At 40.3% G+C, this 26,157-nt stretch overlaps 1 protein-coding gene across 1 annotated transcript in view; it reads right to left on the bottom strand.

Moving 5' to 3' along the window:
- The window catches only part of LOC126297639 (E3 ubiquitin-protein ligase RNF170), a 119,488-nt gene that overhangs the window by 61,420 nt on the left and 31,911 nt on the right, over positions 1-26,157 (bottom strand). The window contains exon 3 of the mRNA XM_049988664.1: positions 10,271-10,357. Coding sequence (XP_049844621.1) covers positions 10,271-10,357 — 87 coding nt within the window. The remainder of the gene's footprint in view (positions 1-10,270; positions 10,358-26,157) is intronic.

The raw sequence follows: 26,157 nt of genomic DNA, 5'->3' as shown, positions 1-26,157 counted from the left end.
AGGGCCCAGCACAGATGTTGCCTTGCCAAGCACTCAAATCATTTGCAAAGGACATTAGAAACACAGATTATATCTGCTCCCTGTGGGGTCTTCCCTATTTCAAAACTGTGGTTATCATACTTTCTCTTCATTCCCTCTAGCCAGATTCAGTTAAGGTTGATGTGCCTGCATTTTATAGATACACTACTGGCCATTAAAATTGCTACACCACGAAGATGACGTGCTACAGACGCGAAATTTAACCGACAGGAAGAAGATGCTGTAATATGCAAATGATTAGCTTTCAGGAGCATTCACACAAGATTGGCACCAGTGGCGACACCTACAACGTGCTGACATGAGGAAAGTTTCCAACTGATTTCTCATACACAAACAGCAGTTGACAGCATGTCCTGGTGAAATGATGTGATGCCTCGTGTGAGGAGGAGAAATGCGTACCATCATGTATCTGACTTTGATAAAGGTCGAATTGTAGCCTATCGCGATTGCGGTTTATTGTATCGCGATACTGCTGCTCGCACTGGTCAAGATCCAATGACTGTTAGACTATGGAATCGGTGGGTTCAAGAGGGTAATACGGAACGCTGTGCTGGATCCCAACGGCCTCGTATCACTAGCAGTCGAGATGACAGGCATCTTATCCGCATGGCTGTAATGGATCGTGCAGCCATGTCTCGATCCCCGAGTTAACAGGTGGGGACGTTTGCAAGACAACAACCATCTGCACAAACAGTTTGCCGACATTTGCAACAGCATGGACTATCAGCTCAGAGACCACGCCTGCGGTTACCCTTGACGCTCCATCATCATAGACAGGAGCGCCTGCAATGGAGTACTCAATGACGAACCTGTGTACACAAATGGCAAAACGTCATTTTTTTGGATGAATCCAGGTTCTGTTTACAGCATCATGATGGTCGCATCTGTGCTTGGTGACACCACGGTGAATGCACAGTGGAAGCGTGTATTCGTAATCGTCATACTGGCGTATCACCCGACGTGATGGTATGGGGTGTCATTGGTTACACGTCTCGTTTACCTGTTGTTTGCATTGACGACACTTTCAACAGTGGACACATCCTTTCAGATGTGTTATGACCCGTGACTCTATCCTTCACTTGATCCCTGCGAAACCCTACATTTCAGCAGGATAATGCACGACCACATGTTGCAGGTCCTGTACGGGCCTTTCTGGATACAGAAAATGTTCTACTACTGCCCTGGCTAGCATATTCTTCAGATCTCTCACCAACTGAAAACGTCTGGTCAATGGTGGCCGAGCAAGTGGCTCGTCACACTACACCAGTCACTACTCTTGAACTGTGGTATCGTGTTGAAGCTGCATGGGCAGCTGTACCTGTACACTCCATCCAAGCTCTGTTTGACTCAATGCCCAGGCGTATCAAGGCTGTTATTACGGCCAGAGGTGGTGGTTCTGGGTAATGATTTCTCAGGATCTATGCACCCAAATTGCATGAAAATGTAATCACGTGTCAGTTCTAGTATAATATATTTGTCCAATGAATACCCGTTTATCATCTGCATTTCTTCCTGGTGTATCAATTTTCATGGCCAGTAGTGTAGATGGTGTGACATTTAATTTTATATTCTATATGGACCCATAGCTGCATTTCAATAAATTGTAAGAGCACTGAGGAGTTCCCACTCAGAGAAAGGGGTGTTATACGGTTCCATACATTGTGTGTAGGAACACAGGGTGACACATTTTCGTAGCCTTATGAGGAGGAAGGAAGGTGGATTAGTTGTCAAACACTTGATGCTCATGCAAATTGTATCCCCAGATGGTAAGCATAGACAATAGGGTTGGATTTCACTATGCCATCCTTACAGATGCCTGAGACACCAGTCAATTTTTGCACATTGACCACACATACACAGTAAATTGCTAGGTCTAACACACTTTGTAGAAACGGACAAAGACAAGTACTGTCAAGCTGCAAAACGTTTTTACTGAAAGGAAAGTGACCTGCATCTAGGCTACAAACTGAAGTGAGGGAAGATGAATAGTACTTTGGTCTCCTGTATAAGAAAATTTATTACTCAGTAAATGCACTTCAAAGCCATTATAAGAGCATTTCTGATTTAGCAAATTATAGATGACCAATTACAGATTACTTCTGGTGAAACTAACAATAAAATTGTTGGTAGTAAAATACAAGATGTTTGCATTCAGACTTGTGAGTTTGTTGACATTGGCATGATCACAAGAGGCATAAAATCCTAGTCAACAGCTGAAGCAGTCACAAGAAAGTAGAGTTTCAAGTACTCATAAAAACAGGACTCAACATACTATTAAGTACAGGAATTTGGATAAAAACTGAAATTAACAGGAGTGAAATTTTTGAGGTGAATCTAAGAATACGTCAATAGGGGTAACCAGAAATCGAAGCAGCATGATCTGTGGGGGGGAAGGCTCAGTAGGCTATAAACTTATAATTGGGTCCTTCTATGAATCTGCAGACACAATAGGCTTGTTTTACTCATGGGAGACCATCACAGAAGGATTGAAAATCTTGAACTGCCATCATAACTGATGAAATGTGATGTCCTCCCAACATAATTTTCAGTTTTGTTCTGTTGTACACTTATCCTTTCCAACTGTTTCTCTCAAATTTCTACTTACTTTCTTTCATCTCTTTGAAATCACTCCTGAGTATTGTATTTAGTTCAACATATTCCACCAGCTTTATATCATCAATTGTTTGGCACTCTTACCTGCTCTTTTATAGTTACATAGTTCTTTTGAGATTTTTTTCTTTTGCCTCTTTCATTCTTGCAAAATTTGATACTGTCTGCACAAGTGTCTTTTTATATAACTGTCCATTTTCTCTCTGTATATACAGTTCCAAACTTTCTGCTGCCAAGTTGGTTCCTTAACCCTCGAGCAAGTAAGGCTATGTACAAAATGCACCAACTACAAACAACATTGTTTTGTACCATTCCACTATTTTTTGCAACTGCTAGCCCATACCTATTCCTTAATTATTACTTCAGCTAATACAGTGATAAGCTGTGTTCTCACATATCCACATGAACAGCAATAATATAAAATAAACAGTGAACTATGTGAGGAAAAAGGGGTTACGATTTGTGAAAAAACAAAAAGACCCAGATTGTGAGCTACCAGCACAATCCCACAATGAGTCAGCTACCTACAAGATAATTAGCAATCAAATAAGTTGTTGGCACGGATCTGATGCAACTACTATGTTTCATGCTTCAAGTAGTTTATTACTGTGGGGTAACACTTGTACATAGCAACAGAGTGATATAATTACTGTTTAATTAAACAATGATTTATCTCACACCATGTAAGTTTATTTTATTACTGTTTAATCAAACTAATATTAAATTGTGATGTTTACCTTGGTAATAGAAAGACAGCCATTCTTTACATGTGTATCAAGTATACCACAGACCCACTTCTGTTAAGAAAAATGGCATGGCCCCTTATATTATGAAAAATGGTATGCCCGCTCGAGAGTTCGTTGAATCTTATATACCTCAGTGCTCCTAAATAAATTTGCATAATCTATATTTCTGATTTCGTACTTGAAGAGTTTGTAACTGTTTTGTTTTGCATATTGTTTTACTGTGAATTTTACTTGTCTGTGACCAATCGAAATTCTAAAGTAGTTAAGAACTGTCACATTTAGTACAACTAATTCGTTATTTGATAAAATATGGTCAATTCTATTTGGTGCTTGTCAACTTAACTTCCTATTTCCCTCTCCTTCTCCCCACCCCAGTAGAAGATTGAATCATATTGCTCTCATCCGTCATTTGTGTTGTTATACTGAAAGATAACCACTAAAGATTTTTTGTTTACTTTTCTACCTACTTTGCATTAAAATTGCACATTACCTTGCTGCCATTTATTAAGTTCTGCAGCTCTATGACACTTTTGAATCCTCACCAGAATGTGTGCATGTTGGTCCATAGAATTGACTGATTAATGTGGAATATCTTACATTTACTTTAAAACAAGTCTTGCTAATCTGTCTTTCATTCCTTCAATATAAATTGTATTGTTTTTCAATTTTCTTGTTTTAGAATAAAGCCAACACAAAAGTTTCTTTCCTGTTCTTCTGTAATAAAATGTACTGCACAAAAAATTTTTTGCAGCACATGCATATCTGCAAAAATAAAAGAAACTATAAAGTAAGAATAGAAAAATAACCAAAATAAAAGCAGTCTGCCTGAAAGTGAGCACCTTTGCTCATCTCTTAAACCAAAATCTGTTACTGAGCAACATTCAATACTATGTTGGTCCACCTCATGCACTGTAACACACTTTGATCCTCCTCGATGTTCTCCCCACAGGTGGTCTAGATGTTGCTGCTCAAACCTGTTCCATACTTGGGATCATCCAGTGTGTAGGACGGTTAATATGATGAGAAATTGCAAGTTCAACTGACCCCCAGCCTGCTCCATTACGTTCATGTCAGCATATACGGAAGATCATTTTGTCCTGTTGATTAGTGCCTTGTGAAAGAAGGCACTGTGTGCTCATGCATTACCATCTTGGAAGTATCCCACTGTTGAAATATCAAGTGATAGGCTGGGAAATAGGTCAGAGGATCCTATTCTGTTTAACTGACACAGAAATGTAGGCCAGTTTGGTGAGCAACTTCCCATACTGATATCCCTTCTTCTCATAAAGCAGCAATGCGCACACGGTCAACACTTGCAACGATTCTTCACTGCATGTGAAAGATTAGATAGTGTACACAAGTCATATTGTTCCAGTCACCACTGCAGACACGACACATGCACTATTCAACTTCTCCAATGCCACATAGAAAACAAGGCCTTACATGTGTGGTATGATAGCACATCTTGAGCTTATGCCAAAACAATAATTTAGTCTTCAGTGAAGACAATACACTGAGACTTCTTTGGCAAATCATAAATACCAGACACTAAAGTTCATCATGATGATCCAGCTAATATAATGAACTTATTGAGAATTACATTTTTTACCATTAAGTTAAAAACATTTTTTTTTTCTTTTTTCAAATATATTGCATCCTATGTAACATACTGATCATCATTATAGCAAAATTTTCTTTGTGCCAATTTCATTTTACCATGATAATGTTTTACACAACACTATTAGAGTAACCAAAATTACAAAAATTAAATCTCGTACTTGTGAACTACTGTGAAAATTCAACTAAAAACTTTTGAACAAGTACATAACTATTAGCTAGGAACCAGCAAAATTCGCACTTGTGATAAATGCAAATTTTGCATCAAAATCTGAAACTGTGAATACATATAATAACCTTTATTTCAAAGCAAATTGTATCCAGATGAATTATTTTATCAGAGATGGTTTGAAACTGAGTTATTTTCTTCATATAAATATTGAAAAAGTAGCCAATTTTCAGTTACTAATACTGCACTTCATCTGCTGAAACCCAATTTGGAAAGAGAATGTGAATAATAATGTACTTGCAACATAAATAGTGCATCAATGCTCAAACACAGTGGTATATCAGTGCGTTCTGAAGTTACGCTCCAGCCCCACAGCAAGCAGTGGGTATCTGAATGGCCTTTATAAGATAGATGTAGCATTTGACAATGTAGGACTCAGACATGGTACTTAATATCTTAGCACAAAGAAATGTGTATGTTTTTTTCCTAGCTAAAGTTGGTATTGTACAAAATGCCAGATACTATAAAATGGTAGATGCATGTGCAGGGTGTTTTGAACTATGGTTGCACAACATCCAGTAATGGTCAGGCCTGAACCAGCTCATTTACTAAGTTACCAACCACATCAAGCAATTGTATGGTAGCTGCTACCAAATGCTTTTTGCACCTCACTTTGCTTTGCATTGTACATAACTCATTTTCTTTTCTTACTTTGAAATGAGTGAAGAGCATAATTCTGGTCCATCACAGGGTCGAAGTAAAACTTTCATGACACCAGGGGAGACAAGCAAACAATGTATCAATTCCAATTTCATAGAAACACAAAACAAAGGTGTAGGCTGGCTCAAGAGTGAGAAATACAAACAAGAAGAACAACACAAAACAAACCTAAATCATGACATTTGAGAAAACTAAATACATGATATTCTTATAAGAACAATAGCTAGCAAATGCCACATGGTCAACCATTTGCTAACACTATTCACCCTATCCTAAATAATGAAAAAATAGCAAAGACTGCTGTTCAGCTTTTAAGTCTCATGGAAAACAGTCATCCCACACCCAGCAATACCATTACAAATGTTTGTTGAAAGCAAATATCATACATCTTTGTGAGATCAGTTCTTGAAATACAGCTTGAGAATATGCAGCCAACTGAATAAACTACAGATAGTGCCAATATTGAAGATGATAAAGGAACAATCATACATAATTATCATCATACACAAGTGGGAAGCCTACCTATATGTCCCCAAGTATTAATGGGTAGAAAAGAGAAACTGGAGTATCAAAAGGTCACCTACAAATGCAAAGATCAGAAGAATTATAGCTTCACGCTGACACCATACGACAGGCAGAACTAGAACAGTAAAAATGAAACCATAAACAATATTCTCTATAACATATGATAACAATGCACAGACAAAGTAGGATATGTATTGAGAATATGAGGTACTAACACAGCTTACAAAACCAGCAATTTGGTACAGAAGCATCCACCAAAACACAATTAAGGCTCTACCAATTAAGCTATTAGAACTGCAAGAGATGCAATGACCAGTCGAACTGTTGACATAATGCACAAAGAGCAGACAATGTCATTTAAGTACAAAACCACACATTGGACACTAGTGAGACTCTTACACAAATAAATTATTCACCAACAAGAAACATACATGGATATAACCAGAGGTGGTAACAGCAGACATCTCACTCTTCTGGAAAACTACCACGCATGAACATCAATAGCACAAAATCATTTCAAATACACTGAATATATTTCAGGAAAAATATGTCTATGACTAGACACAAACCACTCAAGGACACACCCCCTTCTGCAACAAAAAATCACGACTAAAACAAAAAAAAGTCCAAAGTTCCAAATTTTACTTTTTTAATCACGCAATGGCTAGTTTTGGGCTTAGACCCATTTTCAAATCTTCATAACATAGTAAAAAATGGCACATTTTTGAAAGTGCCATTTTCGTCTATGTTACAATTATCTGAAAATGGGTCTTGGCCCGAAACTGGTCATTGAGTGAATAAAAAAGTAAAATTTGCAACTTTGGACTGGTTTTTCATTCTACTGATTAACAGAAGTAGCTGACACACAGCTAATCCAGCATGCTTGAAGTTCATATAAAATTATGAGCTAAGGAGGCACAAATGCAACCAAATAAAGGTGCTGATTTCTTGTAGCGGGCAGCGAAACTACTAAGTATTCATTTATCTGTTTATACTATGCACTTCAACAATAGTTTCCTGTTTAATAATCTCTGCATTTTGCCGTAGTTATTAAGAAAAATTTCCTCGGTTCGATTAGTGAATGTTACAGAATTCTATAAAAAACTTATTATTGTCCATATGTAGTCAGGAATTAATTCACTTCCTGTTCAGCATCTGTTAACTGGTAATGCTTTGGAGAGATACGAAGGGCAGGTACGATGTTTGTGGGGAGGGCAAATTTTCCGAGTTGTGGCTTGCTCAGTTTTCCAACCTACTGTGCAAGTTTCCCATAGCATTTTTTTAAATGCAAATAACAAACCTATAAAATTAAGAAAAATATATTGTGCTTTGTCTGCTGCAACTTTTACTGTGAATAAAACTTTTAACTGCCACATATTTACATTAAAAAGCAATCTAGTTACCACAGAATACTCTCCAGGAATAAGTTATACCACCTGGTCACAGAAACCCACTTCTTACATAATATTCATAGGCTGGGAATTTCAAAATATGAACTTCCCTGTTCTTGTCATAATTACTGACGTATGCTATGAACACAACACTTGTTCACCACTCTAATTAGTAATAGTCAGTTGCTAAAGATAGTGTAGACCCTAAAAGACTACTATGATGCACTAAAGAACATAATGTCTTTGCTAACAATATAAGGCATTAACAAGCATCCTATGTTACTGTCACCCACACACTGCACCTGCTTTACTTGCAATATGTGATGTCACTCCCTACTAATCAGACAGATGTGTGAACTTGTCCTGTAACTTTCCTCTATTAGACAGTGGCTGTACACTTGATTTCCTATGGTCAAAAGACAACTGAGAAAGAGGTTTCCAATAATAATAATAATAATAATAATAATAATAACAATAATAATAAAGAGAAAAAAGAATGGACAAACCATGCAAGTCTTTAGATCTGCATTTACACCATAAATGTCCACTACATAAAAACTGGTTGAAGCACATAGGTTCCAAAGATTAATCAAACTTTTTGTAGCAGCGTGGGTGGTACACAAATAGCTGGGTGTGTCCAAGGTCAAAAGCCATTGCTCGATTTTCCTCAGATACTTATCCTCAATTTTGTTGCACCTGAACCAATATACTGATATCCCAGAAACTTCAGAATGTACAAGTAGTGTCTCCAGTACCTAATTACAGTACACTAGGCTGAAGGGCTCAAAGAATTTGGCAATTCTCAAACTGTACTATACTTCACCATCTACAGCAGTCTCAGGACAAGACTGAATGACTCTAAATCTCAAAACCTGGGGTCAACACAACAAGGAAGTGATAGTTCACATGCCAGGCAGTGGCAGTCATATGCTAGGAGAGCCCTCAAGTCAACGCTATCATTTAGCAATTAGTTACGTCTGCGTGAGACTCCTAATGCATTCAAATATTGTTTACAGTGTTGCAGATACTGACTCTCAATATTTTGCAATATGGGAGGATGAACAGCCCATCCACATTTGTTGTCCACAGAGTAATCCATCATGGTGGCTCCCTTAAGAGTACTAAAAGCTGCAAGATTCAATGCTGGATAGGACACTGGGCTCCATCACTAGTTAATCTGCTCTAAAATGTACTTAAGATCACTGCTAGTAGAACTTCCAATTTGAAACATATAGATTATAAAAGAAGATTATGCTGAGTTGTTAATAAGTTTTTTTTTTATTTTTAACTGGGGGATACAAAAATTTAAATACTGCTGCACCAAATGCAATGAACTCAGTGAAGATTAGATTCAGAAACAACACTGTGACTGTTATGCTGCTCAGTACACACTTTCAATTTGCCACATATCATCAAAGCAGTATATAATTCACACAGAAACTTCCTGGCAAATTAAAAATGTTTGTCAGGGTGGTATACAAAAACAGCACTTGCCTTTTGTTGCAGTGTGAAAGATTCCCATTGTAATCCACACAGATTAAGATAATAAACTCTGTATGATAAATATACCTGTGTGTTAACTACTAACTGCTCTCCGTTCATTAAAAAAATTGTTCAATAATTTTGCCTATGAAAGGGTTATTTCACAGCCCATGCAATCTGGATCTTTCTCAACAACACCAGCTTTTCTGAATTACACAAGTGGTAACTCTCCACACAATTTATCCTTTTGCTACTCCAAGTCCCTCATCTCCTTCCCTGATCCCACTACAGCCCCATACAAGCCTAGTACCCTCCTGCTCACATGCATACTCCTTTCCATTTCCTATCTCTCCCCTCCCCCATTTCCTCAGCACAGTTCTTGTGATGCTGTACCTAGCAGTCCACTATCCTGTCCCCACCATGTTCATGCATGCTTCCCCTCCCCACATCATGCCTTTTCTGCATCCCCACTACCCACACCATCAGAGATCACTAGTCATCCCAGGGAGGCCAGAGTGCCTGCGGATGACGTGCGTGTGTGTGTGTGTGTGTGTGTGTGTGTTTCCTTTGTCTGACAGCTAAAACTAATATACGAAAATCTACTTTTAAATATGCCTGCCCATTGCCTCCTCTATGTGGTGAGCACCAACCTATCAATCAAGTCATATAATTCAATTATTGATGTTTCTTTTTGTGAAAAGTGTTCCTTATTTTTTATTTTACCAAATTCATCAGTACACCCTTTTAAGCTCTTGGTTTGGCACATAAAAACATCACGCATTTAATAAGTGTTCTATGATTAATTTGTTCCATAAATTATTTTCCTAAGCCTGTCATTCATCTCTCTATTAGCCCAGTCTTTGTAAGATAAATTACTAAAGACATAAGAGAAAATCAGAGGTCAGTAATAAAAGAATTTAACAACAAAAAATAGGACAAATATAGAATGCCATATCATCATGTGAGTTTACCACAAAAATGATGTCCACAGTTTGTCTCCACTGCTACAGTAAGTTGTTCCAAACAAATACAGCAGCTGTGCTCAGGAAGTGGACGATCTGAAATTAAGAAACAGTTACTTAGTCTTATTGTAAGGTTATTAATTGTTACACTAATTTATTTATTTACTCTTTTACTTGGAAAAACTTTACTGTGGCTTGAGTAAATATGTAAGGGCATGCATGTAATGGATTAAGAACAGAGCTGGGACAAATAAAGACATCCTGTCTTGAACAGGAATAAATAAATCTATAGGTATAATATATGCATTTAAGGGAATGGGTTAGGTACTAAAAACTTTAAGCTTAAAAAAAATTGTGTGCACTTATTATGCATTTGACATGTTCCACATCATAACAGTTACCATGAGATTGATCAGTGGAACATTAACTAACAGGTTTCAAGGTCTTGGGATCCAGTACAACTAGAAATGAATAGATAGAAATTCTGCCATAATAAAATGCCAAATTAGATACAAAGGTAGTACATCAATATGGCCAAGTGAGGCACTAGTTCCTGGGAATATAGAGGCAACAAGTGCAAAGATATGACTGTGTGAATTAGACTTTTTTCCTGATAATGTTTAATGTCTTAATGACGAGGAGATCATCACAGACAAAGCTCTAGCGCAGTTAAACCACGAGAGGACACTACAGACATTCACCAATATCTGACAAATGATATATCTGAATCAGGAGGTATAGGATATAATGTGAATCCAAGTTCTCCACTGTTACAGCATTGCCCACTTGCAAGTGAATGGTCAGAATTGTCAGGTGTAGGCCTGTGTTATTGTTATTCCACTTTGGGAAAACTCCATATGCAAAATTTTAGTTGTTGACATGAAGAGGAAAGAGCAAAATTAAATAAATAAATAAATAAAAATATGAAATAATACATTTTTCATATGGTTTCCACAGTTGATATTGCCTGGTGCACAGCACTGAAATCTTGTACTACTCAACACAACATGCTTTTGTCAACATTTCCATTGGTTTGCAAGATGACCTTCAAGCCGCCAATAAAGAGATCAATACATAGCTACATATTCATAGAGAAATGCGGTGTTCATTTGCAAGACTAGAGTCTCACAGCGGTAACATTGGCTAAAATGTTCTCAGGTTTCCAGCTGCATCAAGTGGCTAAAATGGCAAAAACTTTCAACCAAGCACTTCCTGGTCATTATGAAGTGGAACGACTGCTGATGGGCTGCTGATATGCTTGTATACACTCTACTTCACAGTTGTGATGTCACTAGCGCTCATGGCATCACCATATACAGGCACACGTGGACTTCATGTTCCTGCACTTGCTTTAACCTTGCAATCATTGGAGTCTAAGCTGTGCTGAGCAGCAAGAAGTCATCTCTATTAATGATGTTATCAGTGATTTTTATTTTGATGACTTCTTTAATTACACAATCCCAGAGGCTGTTAGTGCATGTCATGATAGAGGTTTCATCAAATTTGATCCGGTGACCATTTTCCAGAGCATGCTCAGCAAAAACGGATTTTTTGGAGCAGCATTGTTTGACAGAGTGCACTGTTTCTATGATATACAATTGGTGACACTCACAAGGTATCTTGTAGACCCTAGGCATTCTGAGACCTGCTACATCTTTAACTGGTCTCAGTAATTGTCAGACACATGAAGGTCGATTTGATTTTATGTTTTCAAGACAACTGAGCTCGTTAAATGATCTTTGCTGGAAAATGATGTGGTCATAAATCTTCTCACAAAGGCATCTAGACTACATGCTGTTTACGTTCTACCAAAGATCCTCAAGGATTGGATTACTGACATGTGAGCTGGTGAAGTACTTGGCCAACCTCCATGCACCACATGGGAGTCACTGTGAACATCATATTAAGAACTCTGCTGACTTTATCAGTCAAATTAACCACCTTCAACTTTGAAAGGGTGACATTATGGTCAGTTTTGAAAGGGTTTACCTATTTATGACTGTCCCTATAAGACCTTTTAGACCTAGTATCCCACTTCTTTGAAAGTACCATATTTAGGCACATTCTTATGTCATATTTTCCTAACAATGGACAGTATTACAATCAAGCAGATGATGTTATCATGCGCAGTCCATGAGCTCAACCTATTGCAAAGCTCTTTATGGACGATTTCAAAAAAATTGACTTAGATACAGGCTCATAAGAAACAGTGGTTTCTTCCGGTACGTTAATAACACATTCATCATTTGGTCCCATGGATGCAAATACTTTAGGAGTTCTTGGAAAACCTCAACAGCATTAACAGTAACATCAAGGTCACTATGGAAGTACAAAAAGACGAAGCATTGCCCTTCCTAGACATCCTCTTCTCCCATGAATGAAATGGGTGCCTTGACCCAGAAAACCTGCACACACTGATCTGATCTTTACTTGCGCATGGTCAGCCATCACCACCCAACAAAGACACGTACTGTGCTCCAAACATTGCTGTAGCATGTATGAATTATATCACATGCTGATAACCGGCCACAAGTGCTAGTTCATGTATGCAAGGTCTTCAGAATCAATGGCTGCAATGTTCACCAACTAAATGAAGTGATCTCAAACAAGAATCACAATATCAATGAGGAAAAAACAAACTTCCCTTTTTAGCATTCTGTGGCTCCAGGTTAGGCAAGATAAGCTGCCTGCTCAAAAGACACAAAATCAAATTAGTCTTCATGCCTCTGACAAAAATCCAACAGTTACTGAGACCATTTTAAGATGCAGCATGTCCCAGAACACCTGGGTTCTGTAAGATACCTACTGAATGTTGTCAGTCTTACGTTGGGCCAAGTTTCCTGAGGTGCTCACCATCTGGTTTGACCTCAAAGGTACATACTGCTTTTTTAATGCTACGGATGCAGCAAGCATTATCCCCACTCTCCCCAGAATGAATAATTCATAAAGCAACTGATACGGGAACTCCAGACTTCCCTTTCCAGAGAAAACAATGTGGTGATTTGGACATTCCACATCACAACGGACACTTAGAGGACAGTTAAGTAGCAGCTGATGGAACGTTATCCACAGAGAGGGAATCCCCCACCGCTGTCAGCAGGCGGTCTACAATGGTCATCCAAAAGGTATTGGCCACGAGCTTAATCTCAGAGTGGTGAAACAGGGATATGATAAGCAATGTTGGTGGAACTGCTAAACTGTATGCCAAGCTACTGTAATTCAGAAAAGATACAGGCTTTGTAGAGTTGAGAAAGAGTGGAACAATCTTCATCATGAGAGTTGTTAGTGACGTACCAGCTGGTACTGAATTTTAACAAGCACTTATGTTTAATACAAGGCAGCTTGTGATTTCAATACTAGGGAATAGCGCGTATAAAAATGTGTCAGAAACTTTATACATTTATTCTCAACTTCAGAACATTCCAAAAGTTCAAATGAACATGGGTACAAAAAATTCAGTTGTTACAGAGGTATGAAAGTAATTCCCTGTAGAGACTTACTTCAAATGTGTAATTTTACATACTTGGTCATGACATTTGTTTTGTCTGATGGTCGTTTGCTGTGTTTAAGAGTGACTTCCAGCACAATGCATCAAACAATGTAGTCAGTGTCTGAAATGACAGATGCATCAGGCCAACTTTATGCTGACCATTACCCTGGGAGGCAGTTACCTCACACAAGAATGTTTGTACAACTCCACCAATGCTTGCTTTTTGTTATTGTTTTGTGTTAGGCCAGAAGACAACTAAGGTCACACACACCAATGTAAGAACCTTAGAATAATAGAACACAAAAAAGTGTTAAAAATTACTACACATTGAACCCAACTCATGGATAGAAAAAGAGCTCAGAACAAGGATTTCCTCTTGGAGAAACGTCCACAAAATACACCATAGAGACAACAAAGCTCCTGAACTAAAGATTAAATGTCCTTTCTCATACTGCTATGACGGATAAAAGATAAACGTGGTTGATACCCCACACGTCATTCACTAATAACACAGATAGCGAACATACATTACAATGTACATGGCTTAAAAAAAAATGGCATTCAGTCAGGGAGAGGTGAACTGTCAAAGGTTGATGACAATGAGAACAAAATGGTGGGGATCACCACTTAAATGGTGATGGCTGAAACGACAATTCTCAGTACGCAACCTAGCTAAAATGATCTGCTCGTGGCAAAAAGGCTGAGAGGAGACCAGCTACATTGCTGGGAGAAGTTTAATTCCCTAGAGCTCGTTCTCATGAAGGGAAGAGCAGTGGTGATGCCAAAGTAACACCACCTGCTGGCATAGGACAACCCGAAGATCATCAGAAGGAATGGAAGAACTAGTGAGCTGGGGCAGGGGGACTGCACCCTTGGCACGAGTGCCAGCAGCCTCACTTCCCATTACACCGACGTGACCAGGAACCCACAAACATCACAATGGCTCTCTCAAGAGTGAACAAGTGGAAGCTTTCTTGGACCTGTTGCACTAAGGGATAGACTGTGTACAGCACACAGAGGCTCTGAAAGACCCTGAGAGATTCGGAGCAGATGACACAATTGAAAAGCCTATGTTGCCGGATGTACTGTGTGGCCTGATATAGGGCGAAGAGCTCTGCTCTAAATACTGAGCAGTATTCCAGAAGCTGATACCAAAAATCGTCAGTGCCAATGATGAAGGCACACCCAACACCATTATCAATCCGAGAGCAAGCAGTGTACACAAAGGTACTATTGCTAAGTTCCATGCGAAGGTCAAGAAACTTACAGCAGTAGATCGAATCTGAAGTAGTTTCCTTAGGACGTGAATGAAGTTCAATGTGGGCCACTGCATGAAGCCAAGGCGGTAAATGGTTCACACCTATCTGGAAAGTGGCAGGTAGTGTGAAGTTAAGCTGCCAGAGCAATAGGCGAAAGCAAACTCCAAGGCGTAACAGAGAAGAGGGACGTGCCCAATACTGGTGGTCAAAGGAGTCAGCAAAGAAACAGGCATAGGATGGGTGGCCAGACATGGCAGACAAAAGGCAGGCGTATCCTCTGAGGAGGACATCATGCTGGTATGACAGTGGTAGTTAGGCAGCTTCTACACAGAGACACTCAACTGTGCTAGTGTGGAAGGTGCCAGTGGCCAAGCGGATTCCATGATGGTGGACTGTATTTAGACGGTACAAGATGGACGGGTGTGTACATGCATAAATGAAACACCCATAGTTGAATTTTGAACAGACAAGGGATCGGTACAAACTGGGGAGGGTGGTCCGTTCTGCTTCCCGAGCAGTACTGTTAGGACACGTAGTACATCAAGGGACAGGGTCATCGGGTGGCCAAGTAAGACACGTGGGAGAACCCAGAAAATTTTCTATCAAGCATGAGCCCCAGGAATTTCGTAGTTTCAGCAAACAGAAGAGCAACAGGCCCAAGATGTGAAGACAGTTGAAGAAATCCACTGTGCTGCCAGAAATTCATACAAACCAGTTTTGTCAGTGGAAAAGCGAAGCCATTGTTGATGCTCCACGAGTAAAGACGATCAAGACATTGGTGGAGGTGCCACTTAGGGAGACAAGTCTGTGGAGAACTGCAATATATTGCAAAATCATCGTCGGAAAGGGAGCCTGAGACGCCCAGTGAGAGACTCAGTATAAGGTTAATGGCTATAGCAAGGACGACGACACTCATGACAGATCCCTGGGGCACCCCATTTTCCTGGGTAAAGATGTCTGATAAAGCCACACCTACCTCGAAAACTCTGTCTTTTTAATATGGCAGTCCCATGTGCACAGAGTACCGAAGATACCAGTCCTCCAGCAGGTGTTGTAGGTTCCCAAAAAACACATGGCCACAGTCAGGTATTTCCGCAGAAAACCATTAATGACATGGGTTGACAAAGTGATGAGATGGAGACTCTATCCACCATACCAGCTGGTTATGAATCATACATTCCATCATCTTGTAAACATAACTGGCACGAGAAATAGAGCAGTAGCTAGAAAGATGATGTTTATCCTTACCGGTCTTAGGTATGAGTATCACAGTGGCTTCATGCCAGCATCTGGGAAACATGCCATCTGCCCCGATGCAATTGGACGTATGAAGGAGAAAGTGCTTACCTGCAAGAGAAAGGTGCTGCAACATCTGAATGTGATCATCATACGGTCCTGGGACAGAAGTTTGGGATGAAGGGAAAGCATTATCTACCTCCCTCACAGTAAAAGTGATATTCTAGCATTCATGAATCTGAGATGAGAAGGGTATCACCTGAGTCTCCTCCACTCATTCCAATGGAGGAAGGCAGGGTGATAGTGGGTGGAGCTTGAAATCTCTGTAAAAATAGCAGCCTAGGTGTTGGAGGTAAGAATGAGGTCCACAATGACGTCATCTGCTATAGTAAGGCCAGAAATTGGGGAATGGACCTTGGTCCCAGAGAGCCGTCAGAGGAGTGGAACTGTTAAATGAACTAATAAATGAAATCCATCTAGCTTTTTTTTTTTTTTGGCTAACCTGAAAAATGGACGACACTTCGCACGCAACTGTTTATAATGAATACAGTTTGCCATCATAGGATGACATGTGTAGAGCATGTCTCCGTGTGCAAACTGCGTTGCAGCACGCCTCAGTCCACCAAGAGACCAGGACAAAGCACGGTAAAGAGGAAGCGCGAGGAATGGAATGTTCTGCAGTAGTAAGGATAACATTTGTAAGGTATTCTACCTGGTCATCACAACTGGGGAAATGTTTGTCGAAGTTGAGAGAGAGGAGCAAAGCCTCCAGTCAGCCTTAGAAAGCTGCCGACTTGGTTTACATGTAGGTGAGATAGGAGTCAGCAAAGGGATAGCCCATGGAAAATGGTTGCTCGAGTATGTGTAAGAGAGAACAGACCATTCGAGACAATGGGCAAGCTGGACAGTGGAGAACGAGAGATCCAAATGGGAACAGGTGTGTGTGGACATGGGTGCTCCAGTGTTAGGGCACATGAGGTTGAGTTGATTGAAAAGGTCAGCCAAGAGGGCACCCTTTCAGACAAGGTCTGGATGAGTCCCAAAGAGGATAAAGTGGATTAAAGTCACCAAGCAGCAAAAAGGGGTGAGGGAGTTGACCAATAAGCTGGAGCAAGTCTTCCCTGGTGAAACTGACTGATGGAAACATGTAGATGCTACAGAGAGGAAAGATGAAGCGAGGAAGGAAAATGTGAACTGCAATAGCTTGCAGTCGGGTGTTCAGTGAGATAGTTTGACTTTGAGCATCATCCTGGATGATGTAGTATGGAAGTAGCATGACTCTCCTATGAAATGGAATGGAATGCAGTCCTCAGGGCAAAGGTCAAAGTGGACCAGAAAAAAAATGCAAGATGTCAAAGTGGTCACGAGGATGCAGTTTTGTTTACCAGAGGCAGGAAACAAGAGGACGCTGTGATTCCAAAAGCAGCCGCAATTCCTCCTTGTTGGATCTAAGACCATGAATGTTCCGCTCGGGGAGACTCATGATGGGGAAAGGGGAGGGTGGAAAAAAAATGAAAAGTTGCCTCCTTGGCAGCTGCCGAGTGAAAGTCTTCGAAGACTCACTGCTACAGGGCGCAGAGGCTGAAAGATCCTGTTCCAAGAGATCGACAGAAGCATCGACATCTCTATGGCTCAGCCTGTGTGTTCCAGAGCAGAAAAACGATTTGTGATGTGCATTGGCAAAACAGAGGTCAGTGGGATGAGTGTATCACACAACGACACCATCAAAGAGGATCTCAGAGTCGCCAAAGGAGAAGGACATTTGTCTTTGATTTCTTAGAGCCTTTGGGACTGGTACATGTTTGTTAGCTGGAGGGACATAAGTAGTCTTTGGGGAAGTGTTCCTTTTGTTCTTTCCAGCCTGCCAGTTGTGAAGCGTGGGATTTCGCCACTGGGGATGAAGACTAGGTGGCTTGTTCCACATCTGGAAGAGAAGGAGACAAGGATGCTATATGACACTGAGTGGTTTTATAACTGCAGAGCTGTATTTGAGATCACAAGTCTGCATGGTCACGTCCTTCATGGAGCAAGGTGTAGCAAGAGCGGTACTGTAAGTGCCAGATGATAAAACACAGGGCTTTCGACTCGCCAACAACTGCAAATAATAGTATATGGTACTTTTTCCTTCACCCGGATCTCCTGGATGGCCCGCTCCTTGAGATACATGGGGCACTCACGGGATGAGGCGGTATGGACTCCATTACAATTGATCAGTTGGGAGCAGGCGGCAGGCCCCCGTGAGCATCCCTACCACAAGTAACACATTTGGCAGTGGTTTTACAGGACAGTCAAATGTCGTCATAATGTTGACACTGGTAGCAATGCATTGGGTTTGGAATGTACAGTCAGACAGCAATTATTTCATATCCTGTTTCGATCGTAGATGGAAGCACTACTCAATCAAATGCGAGAAAAAGAGTGCATGTAGGAACTAAGGTAGCATCAACCGTTTTCATTATCCAATGGAGTGCAGTGATGCTCTGATCAAAGAGGTAAGATTAGATTTCTCCCTCAGTCAGACCATCAAGCAGTCCAGTTTAAACAACACCACACAATGAGCCTTGACACAAACAGGATATCCATGAAGCAAAGACGTTGTAAGCAGTTGTTGGACTTGAAAATCACTATTGGTCTCCAAAAGCATGGTCTCACTACGTAAATGAGACCAAGATTTCACAGTGCCAACAATTGCATCAACACCTTTCTGAATAATAAATGGATTACCAGTAGTAAAGGACTGACCTCCTTCAATATGTGATACCACAAGGAAGCAAGGTGAGGCTGGGAGAGTCTTTGAATCTTTAGCCTCATTCCATTTACATTTAGTAGACACTGACTGAGATAAAGATGAGTGGCTCATTGCAAAAAAATCCACTATGACTGCCAGCATCTACGATGGTATGCTGCTTCCAACTGGCGGACCCCCTTGGAGCGGGGCTCACTCACCTTAGATGATTGTTAACACCTCAGGTCATACCTTCCAAACTTCTGTCAGAGGGCACAATCAGCAATTTGGGAAAGTCGTGGCTCAGGCAATCACCCATCCCTGAGCCTGGCCTGTACCAGGGGGTACATGTGAAGCCTACGTGTCAGCCCGGCACTGGAAATTATGCATCACCCAGCCACCTGCTATGTATCAAAAGCATGGACCATCCTTCAGGAGTGCACAGGGAGGAAGAACAAACATAGAGTAAACTCAAATATTAAAACTAAGGATGGTATGAGATGAAGAACGAGGAATGAAAGAAAAAAACAGATGAGGGGCTGTTCTGATGTCAGGCTATGAAAACCTAGAACAAATTCCCAAAAATATCCCAGGCATGTTTCCCAAGGAAGGGGACAAAGGATAGCACAAGGATAGACATGCAGTACAGAAAGAGAAGAGGCTCTGCAAAGGCCCTGTGGTAGCCAAGCAAAAACTCATGAAAGAGTGGTGAGCCCCTGGTGGGATCAATGTTTGAGAGAGACAGGCTCATTTGAGGAGATACTCCATCAACCAATACTTGTAGAATTGCGATACGTGAAGGTATTTGCTATGCATAATGCTTACTCTGCTTCCACAGCTGCTTAATCGCTTCCCTGAATTCTTAAATGTCCTGTTACCCAGCACTATTGTATCTCCTTGCATAGCCTCTATTTGGAGAAAGGAATCCTGGATGATCTTTTACCTGTTCGGTACATTTGAGCATAGCTTGCAGGACACTCAAGCAATTAAAGCAGATAAGGAATTTCCCAGCGAGAAACGTCTTGTCTCTACTGGAGACCTCAAAATTCCATGTGGCTTTGCATAGAAATACCACAAATCTATTTACTAGAAGGATCTTGAAAAGAGACACTGGAAAAATAACAGATCAGTAAAGTGGAACTCTGCTGCTGGGGCCCATTCGGTAATATTATCAAACCATCCGCAAACAGAATGCCAGAAGAATGACTCTGTGAATGCTGGAATTTATATAACCTTGTATTTGCAGTTCCTATGGGAGAAACTCACAGGTTCTTCATATAACACTGGTTCTTGAAACTCTGTACATAGTTGTTTGCAGGATAGTTGACTGGCATCTACCAGTTCAGGTTTTTCATCATTTCTGTAAGGCTGTCCTGTGGGTCAAACAAAACTGCAACCAACCACACTGCCCCTCTCTGAATATGTTCAATATTCCCTTGTAATGTGGCAGAAAGAAATAATAAATTAAGAATACTACCAACACCATGTCAAACTGCACACTATGGTACCACATGTTTGTCACTGTAAAGATACATTACAGTGAATTATCTGTTTTATATATGAATTTCAATGCACAAAAGATCACACTGGAATATAAAAGGCCAATTTTCATTACATACTCCCCATGAACCATGGACCTTGCCGTTGGTGGGGAGGCTTGCGTGCCTCAGCAATACAGATAGCTGTACCGTAGGTGCAACCACAACGGAGGGGTATCTGTTGAGAGGCCAGACAAACGTGTGGTTCCTGAAGAGGGGCAGCAGCCTTTTCAGTAGTTGCAGGGGCAACAGTCTAGATGATTGACTGATCTGGCCTTGTAACAATAACCAAAACAACCTTGCTGAGCTGGTACTGCGAACGGCTGAAAGCAAGGGGAAACTGCAGCCGTAATTTTTCCCGAGGGCATGCAGCTTTACTGTATAATTAAATGATGATGGCATCCTCTTGGGTAAAATATTCCGGAGGTAAAATAGTCTTCCATTCGGATCTCCGGGCGGGGACTACTCAAGAGGATGTCGTTATCAGGAGAAAGAAAACTGGCGTTCTACGGATCGGAGCGTGGAATGTCAGATCCCTTAATCGGGCAGGTAGGTTAGAAAATTTACAAAGGGAAATGGATAGGTTAAAGTTAGATATAGTGGGAATTAGTGAAGTTCGGTGGCAGGAGGAACAAGACTTTTGGTCAGGTGACTACAGGGTTATAAACACAAAATCAAGTAAGGGTAATACAGGAGTAGGTTTAATAATGAATAGGAAAATAGGAATGCGGGTAAGCTACTGCAAACAGCAGAGTAAACCTATTATTGTGGCCAAGATAGGTACGAAGCCCACACCTACTAAATTAGTACAAGTTTATATGCCAACTAGCTCTGCAGATGACGAAGAAATTGAAGAAATGTATGATCAAATAAAAGAAATTTTTCAGATAGTGAAGGGTGATGAAAATTTAATAGTCATGGGTAACTGGAATTCGGTAGTAGGAAAAGGGAGAGAAGGAAACGTAGTAGGTGAATATGGACTGGGGCAAAGAAATGAAAGAGGAAGCCGCCTGGTAGAATTTTGCACAGAGCACAACTTAATCATAGGTAACACTTGGTTCAAGAATCATAAAAGAAGGCTGTATACGTGGAAGAAGCCTGGAGATACTGACAGGTTTCAGATAGATTATATAATGGTACGACTGAGATTTAGGAACCAGGTTTTAAATTGTAAGACATTTCCAGGGGCAGATGTGGACTCTGACCACAATCTATTGGTTATGACCTGTACATTAAAACTGAAGAAACTGCAAAAAGGTGGGAATTTAAGGAGATGGGACTTGGATAAACTGACTAAACCAGAGGTTGTACAGAGTTTCAGGGAGAGCATAAGGGAACAATTGACAGGAATGGGGGAAAGAAATACAGTAGATGAAGAATGGGTAGCTTTGAGGGATGAAGTAGTGAAGGCAGCAGAGGATCAAGTAGGTAAAAAGACGAGGGCTAGTAGAAATCCTTGGGTAACAGAAGAAATATTGAATTTAATTGATGAAAGGAGAAAATATAAAATTGCAGTAAATGAAGCAGGCAAAAAGGAATACAAACGTCTCAAAAATGACATCGACAGGAAGTGCAAAATGGCTAAGCAGGGATGGCTAGATGACAAATGTAAGGATGTAGAGGCTTATCTCACTAGGCGTAAGATAGATACTGCCTACAGGAAAATTAGAGAGACCTTTGGAGAAAAGAGGACCACTTGTGTGAATATTAAGAGCTCAGATGGAAACCCAGTTCTAACCAAAGAAGGGAAAGCAGAAAGGTGGAAGGAGTATATAGAAGGTCTATACAAGGGCGATGTACTTGAGGACAATATTATGGAAATGGAAGAGGATGTAGATGAAGATGAAATGGGAGATACGATACTGCGTGAAGAGTTTGACAGAGCACTGAAAGACCCGAGTCAAAACAAGGCTCCTGGAGTAGACAACATTCCATTGGAACTACTGACGGCCTTGGGAGAGCCAGTCCTGACAAAATTCTACCATCTGGTGAGCAAGATGTATGAGACAGGCGAAATACCCTCAGACTTCAAGAAGAATATAATATTTCCAATCCCAAAGAAAGCAGGTGTTGACAGATGTGAAAATTACCGAACTATCAGTTTAATAAGTCACAGCTGCAAAATACTAATGCGAGTTCTTTACAGACGAATGGAAAAACTAGTAGAAGCTGACCTCGTGGAAGATCAGTTCGGATTCCGTAGAAATGTTGGAATACGTGAGGCAATACTGACCCTACGACTCATCTTAGAAGCTAGATTAAGGACAAACCTACGTTTCTAGCATTTGTAGACTTAGAGAAAACTTTTGACAATGTTGACTGGAATACTCTCTTTCCAATTCTGAAGGTGGCAGGGGTAAAATACAGGGAGCAAAAGGCTATTTACAATTTGTACAGAAACCAGATGGCAGTTATAAGAGTTGAGGGACGTGAAAGGGAAGCAGTGGTTGGGAAGGGAGTGAGACAGGGCTGTAGTCTATCCCCGATGTTATTCAATCTGTATATTGAGCAAGCAGTGAAGGAAACAAAAGAAAAATTCGGGGTAGGTATTAAAATCCATGGAGAAGAAATAAAAACTTTGAGGTTCGCCGATGACATCGTAATTCTGTCAGAGACAGCAAAGGACTTGGAAGAGCAGTTGAATGGAATGGACAGTGTTTTGAAAGGAGGATATAAGATGAACATCAACAAAAGCAAAACGAAGATAATGGAATGTAGTCTAATTAAGTCGGGTGATGCTGAGGGAATTAGATTAGGAAGTGAGACACTTAAAGTAGTAAAGGAGTTTTGCTATTTGGGGAGCAAAATAACTGATGATGGTCGAAGTAGAGAGGATATAAAATGTAGACTGGCAATGGCAAGGAAAGTGTTTCTGAAGAAGAGAAGTTTGTTAACATAGAGTATAGATTTAAGTGTCAGGAAGTCTTTTCTGAAAGTATTTGTATGGAGTGTAGCCATGTATGGAAGTGAATCATGGACGATAAATAGTTTGGACAAGAAGAGAATAGAAGCTTTCGAAATGTGGTGCTACAGAAGAATGCTGAAGATTAGATGGGTAGATCACATAACTAATGAGGAAGTATTGAATCGGATTGGGGAGAAGAGAAGTATGTGGCACAAATTGACCAGAAGAAGGGATCGGTTGGTAGGACATGTTCTGAGGCATCAAGGGATCACCAATTTAGTATTGGAGGGCAGCGTGGAGGGTAAAAATCGTAGAGGGAGACCAAGAGATGACTACACTAAGCAGATTCAGAAGGATGTAGGTTGCAGTAGGTACTGGGAAATGAAGAAGCTTGCACTGGATAGAGTAGCATGGAGAGCTGCATCAAACCAGTCTCAGGACGGAAGACCACAACAACAACAACAACAACTCAATATGTATTACTCATTAAACTTTGTAATCCAAATGGAAGTGTAAACAGATGCAGATATAACAACTTCTAAATCGTTTAGGCAGAAGGACAGTAATTTAATTTGAAGCACTCAACATTATAATATCGAGAATATATTCAGAATATTAAAATCTGTCTAACTCAAAAGTTACAAAACATTTACAATTCACTTGGCATGAGGGACAATCACAGCTGTGATGATATATTTCAAATGATGAAAACTGCAACATCCGCATCAAAATGATTTATTAATGACGACTAATTTAATGAGATGATGGTCACATCTTCAGGTACCAAACTGTTAACCTCAAGAAAATACAAAAATCATACTTAGAACTACATTAAATCAGGAACTGCCATATTAACATAGTGTTAATCAGCAACTGAGGTACACAGACAGTTTAACAAACAAATTGAGAAAGTCAGTAATGCATGAGTCCACGTCTGGCCCTTATGCAGGCAGTTATTCGACTTGGTATTGACTGATAGCATCATTGGACCTCCTCCTGAGGGATATCATGCCAAACTCTGAATAATTGCCACTTTCGATCATTAAAATCCTTAGCTGGTTGGATAATGTTCCAAACATTCCCAATTGGTTTGGCGAGCACGAAGAAAAGCAATACAAACTCTCATGATGTGCAGGTGGCCATTATCTTGGTGAAATGTAATCCCAGGAAGGCTTGCCATTAAGTGCATTAAAACGAGGTGTGCAATATCACTCATGTATTGATGTGCAGTAAGGGTGCTGCAGATGACTACCAGAGGGGTCCCACTATGAAAAGAGATGGCACCACAGACCATCACTTCTGTTTTTGGGCCATCTGTCAGGTGTCAGTCAGGTCAACACCCCACCACTGTCAGCGTGTCTCCAGACACACCTTCACTTGTCATTGAGGCTTATTTGATGTCTGGAGATGCCCCAGATAGCAGTGAGATACCAACCCGATTGTCACCCGCCATACGGCGCAAGAATCAGGATTGATGGTTTGGGGTGCCATGTCTTTTCATTAACAGGACTCCTTTGGTAGTCATCCACAGCTCCCTTACAGCACAATAGTATGTGGATTATATTATACACTCTTGTTTTGTTGCCTTTCATGGCAAGCCACCCTGGGGTTACATTTCAGCACGATAATACCTGCCTGCACACAACACGAGTTTCTACTGCTTGTCTCTGTGCTTGTCAAACACTACCTTGGCCAGCATGATCACCAAATCTCTCCCTAATTGACAACAGGTGGAGCATTATGGGAAGGACCCTCCAACCATCTCAAGATTTTGCTGATCCAATGTGCCAGTTGAACAGAACGTGGTACGATACTCCTCAGGAGGGCATCCAACTATTCTATCAATCAATGCCAAGCTTAATAACTGCTTGCATAAGAGCCAAAGGCGAACCAGCATGTTACTAACTTGCTCAATTTGTGAAGCTCTTTCACTTGAATAAATCTTCCAATTTTTTCTGAAACTGTAATCATTTGGTTGCCCTTACACAAACATCACATCTGCCGATTTTCATCCCTTTTGGATAAATTCTTTCATGGCATGTCTTCCCCCCCTCCCCGCCAGAGTGTATGTTGGCCAACTTATAAGTGTGCTAAAGGAAATTATGGCTTTTCCTGGTAAAGTTGTGAAGAACTGACTCTTACATATGAATTCTTGTGCACCCACACTTGGAGCTAAGGTGAAGATACATAAACTAAATGTTCTCGCGAGCCAAATCATTAACTCATGTAGTGGACTGGGATACAGTACTGAGAAAGTTTTGGCTAAATATCTGAATCTATATTACTTAAATCTTTATTACTCAATTTATTACTTAATTACATCAAGCACAGGGATCATCATATCACAATACTGAATGAAATCAGCATTCCACTTGGAACCCACATTGTGTATCTTGAGATTAAGAATATGTATACTACTGTCCCCCCAATGTTGAATTATTTAACTTGGATTGCACTGAACATTCCCACAAATGGCAGACCAAGTGATGAAGTAGTTCTTGATGATAATTACTTTAGATTTGTTGACCCATGTTACCAACAGCAACTGAATCTCACTGTTTAGATTAGATTTACTTTCATTCCAATTGATCCGTAGTGAGGAGGTCCTCCAGGATGTAGAACATGACAGAAAAACAATAATACATGACAAATATTTACAACTCAAACAAATAAGCTAATGTACCACTCCACAGGTCCCAAATGGAATGATCACCATTTTTGTAAATGAACACTATATGAAAGA

The sequence above is a fragment of the Schistocerca gregaria genome, chromosome X (genome assembly GCF_023897955.1).
Source record: "Schistocerca gregaria isolate iqSchGreg1 chromosome X, iqSchGreg1.2, whole genome shotgun sequence".
NCBI lineage: Eukaryota > Metazoa > Arthropoda > Insecta > Orthoptera > Acrididae > Schistocerca > Schistocerca gregaria.
The sequence above is the reverse complement of the archived record's forward strand: the minus strand, read 5'-3'. Positions and strand labels throughout refer to the sequence as shown.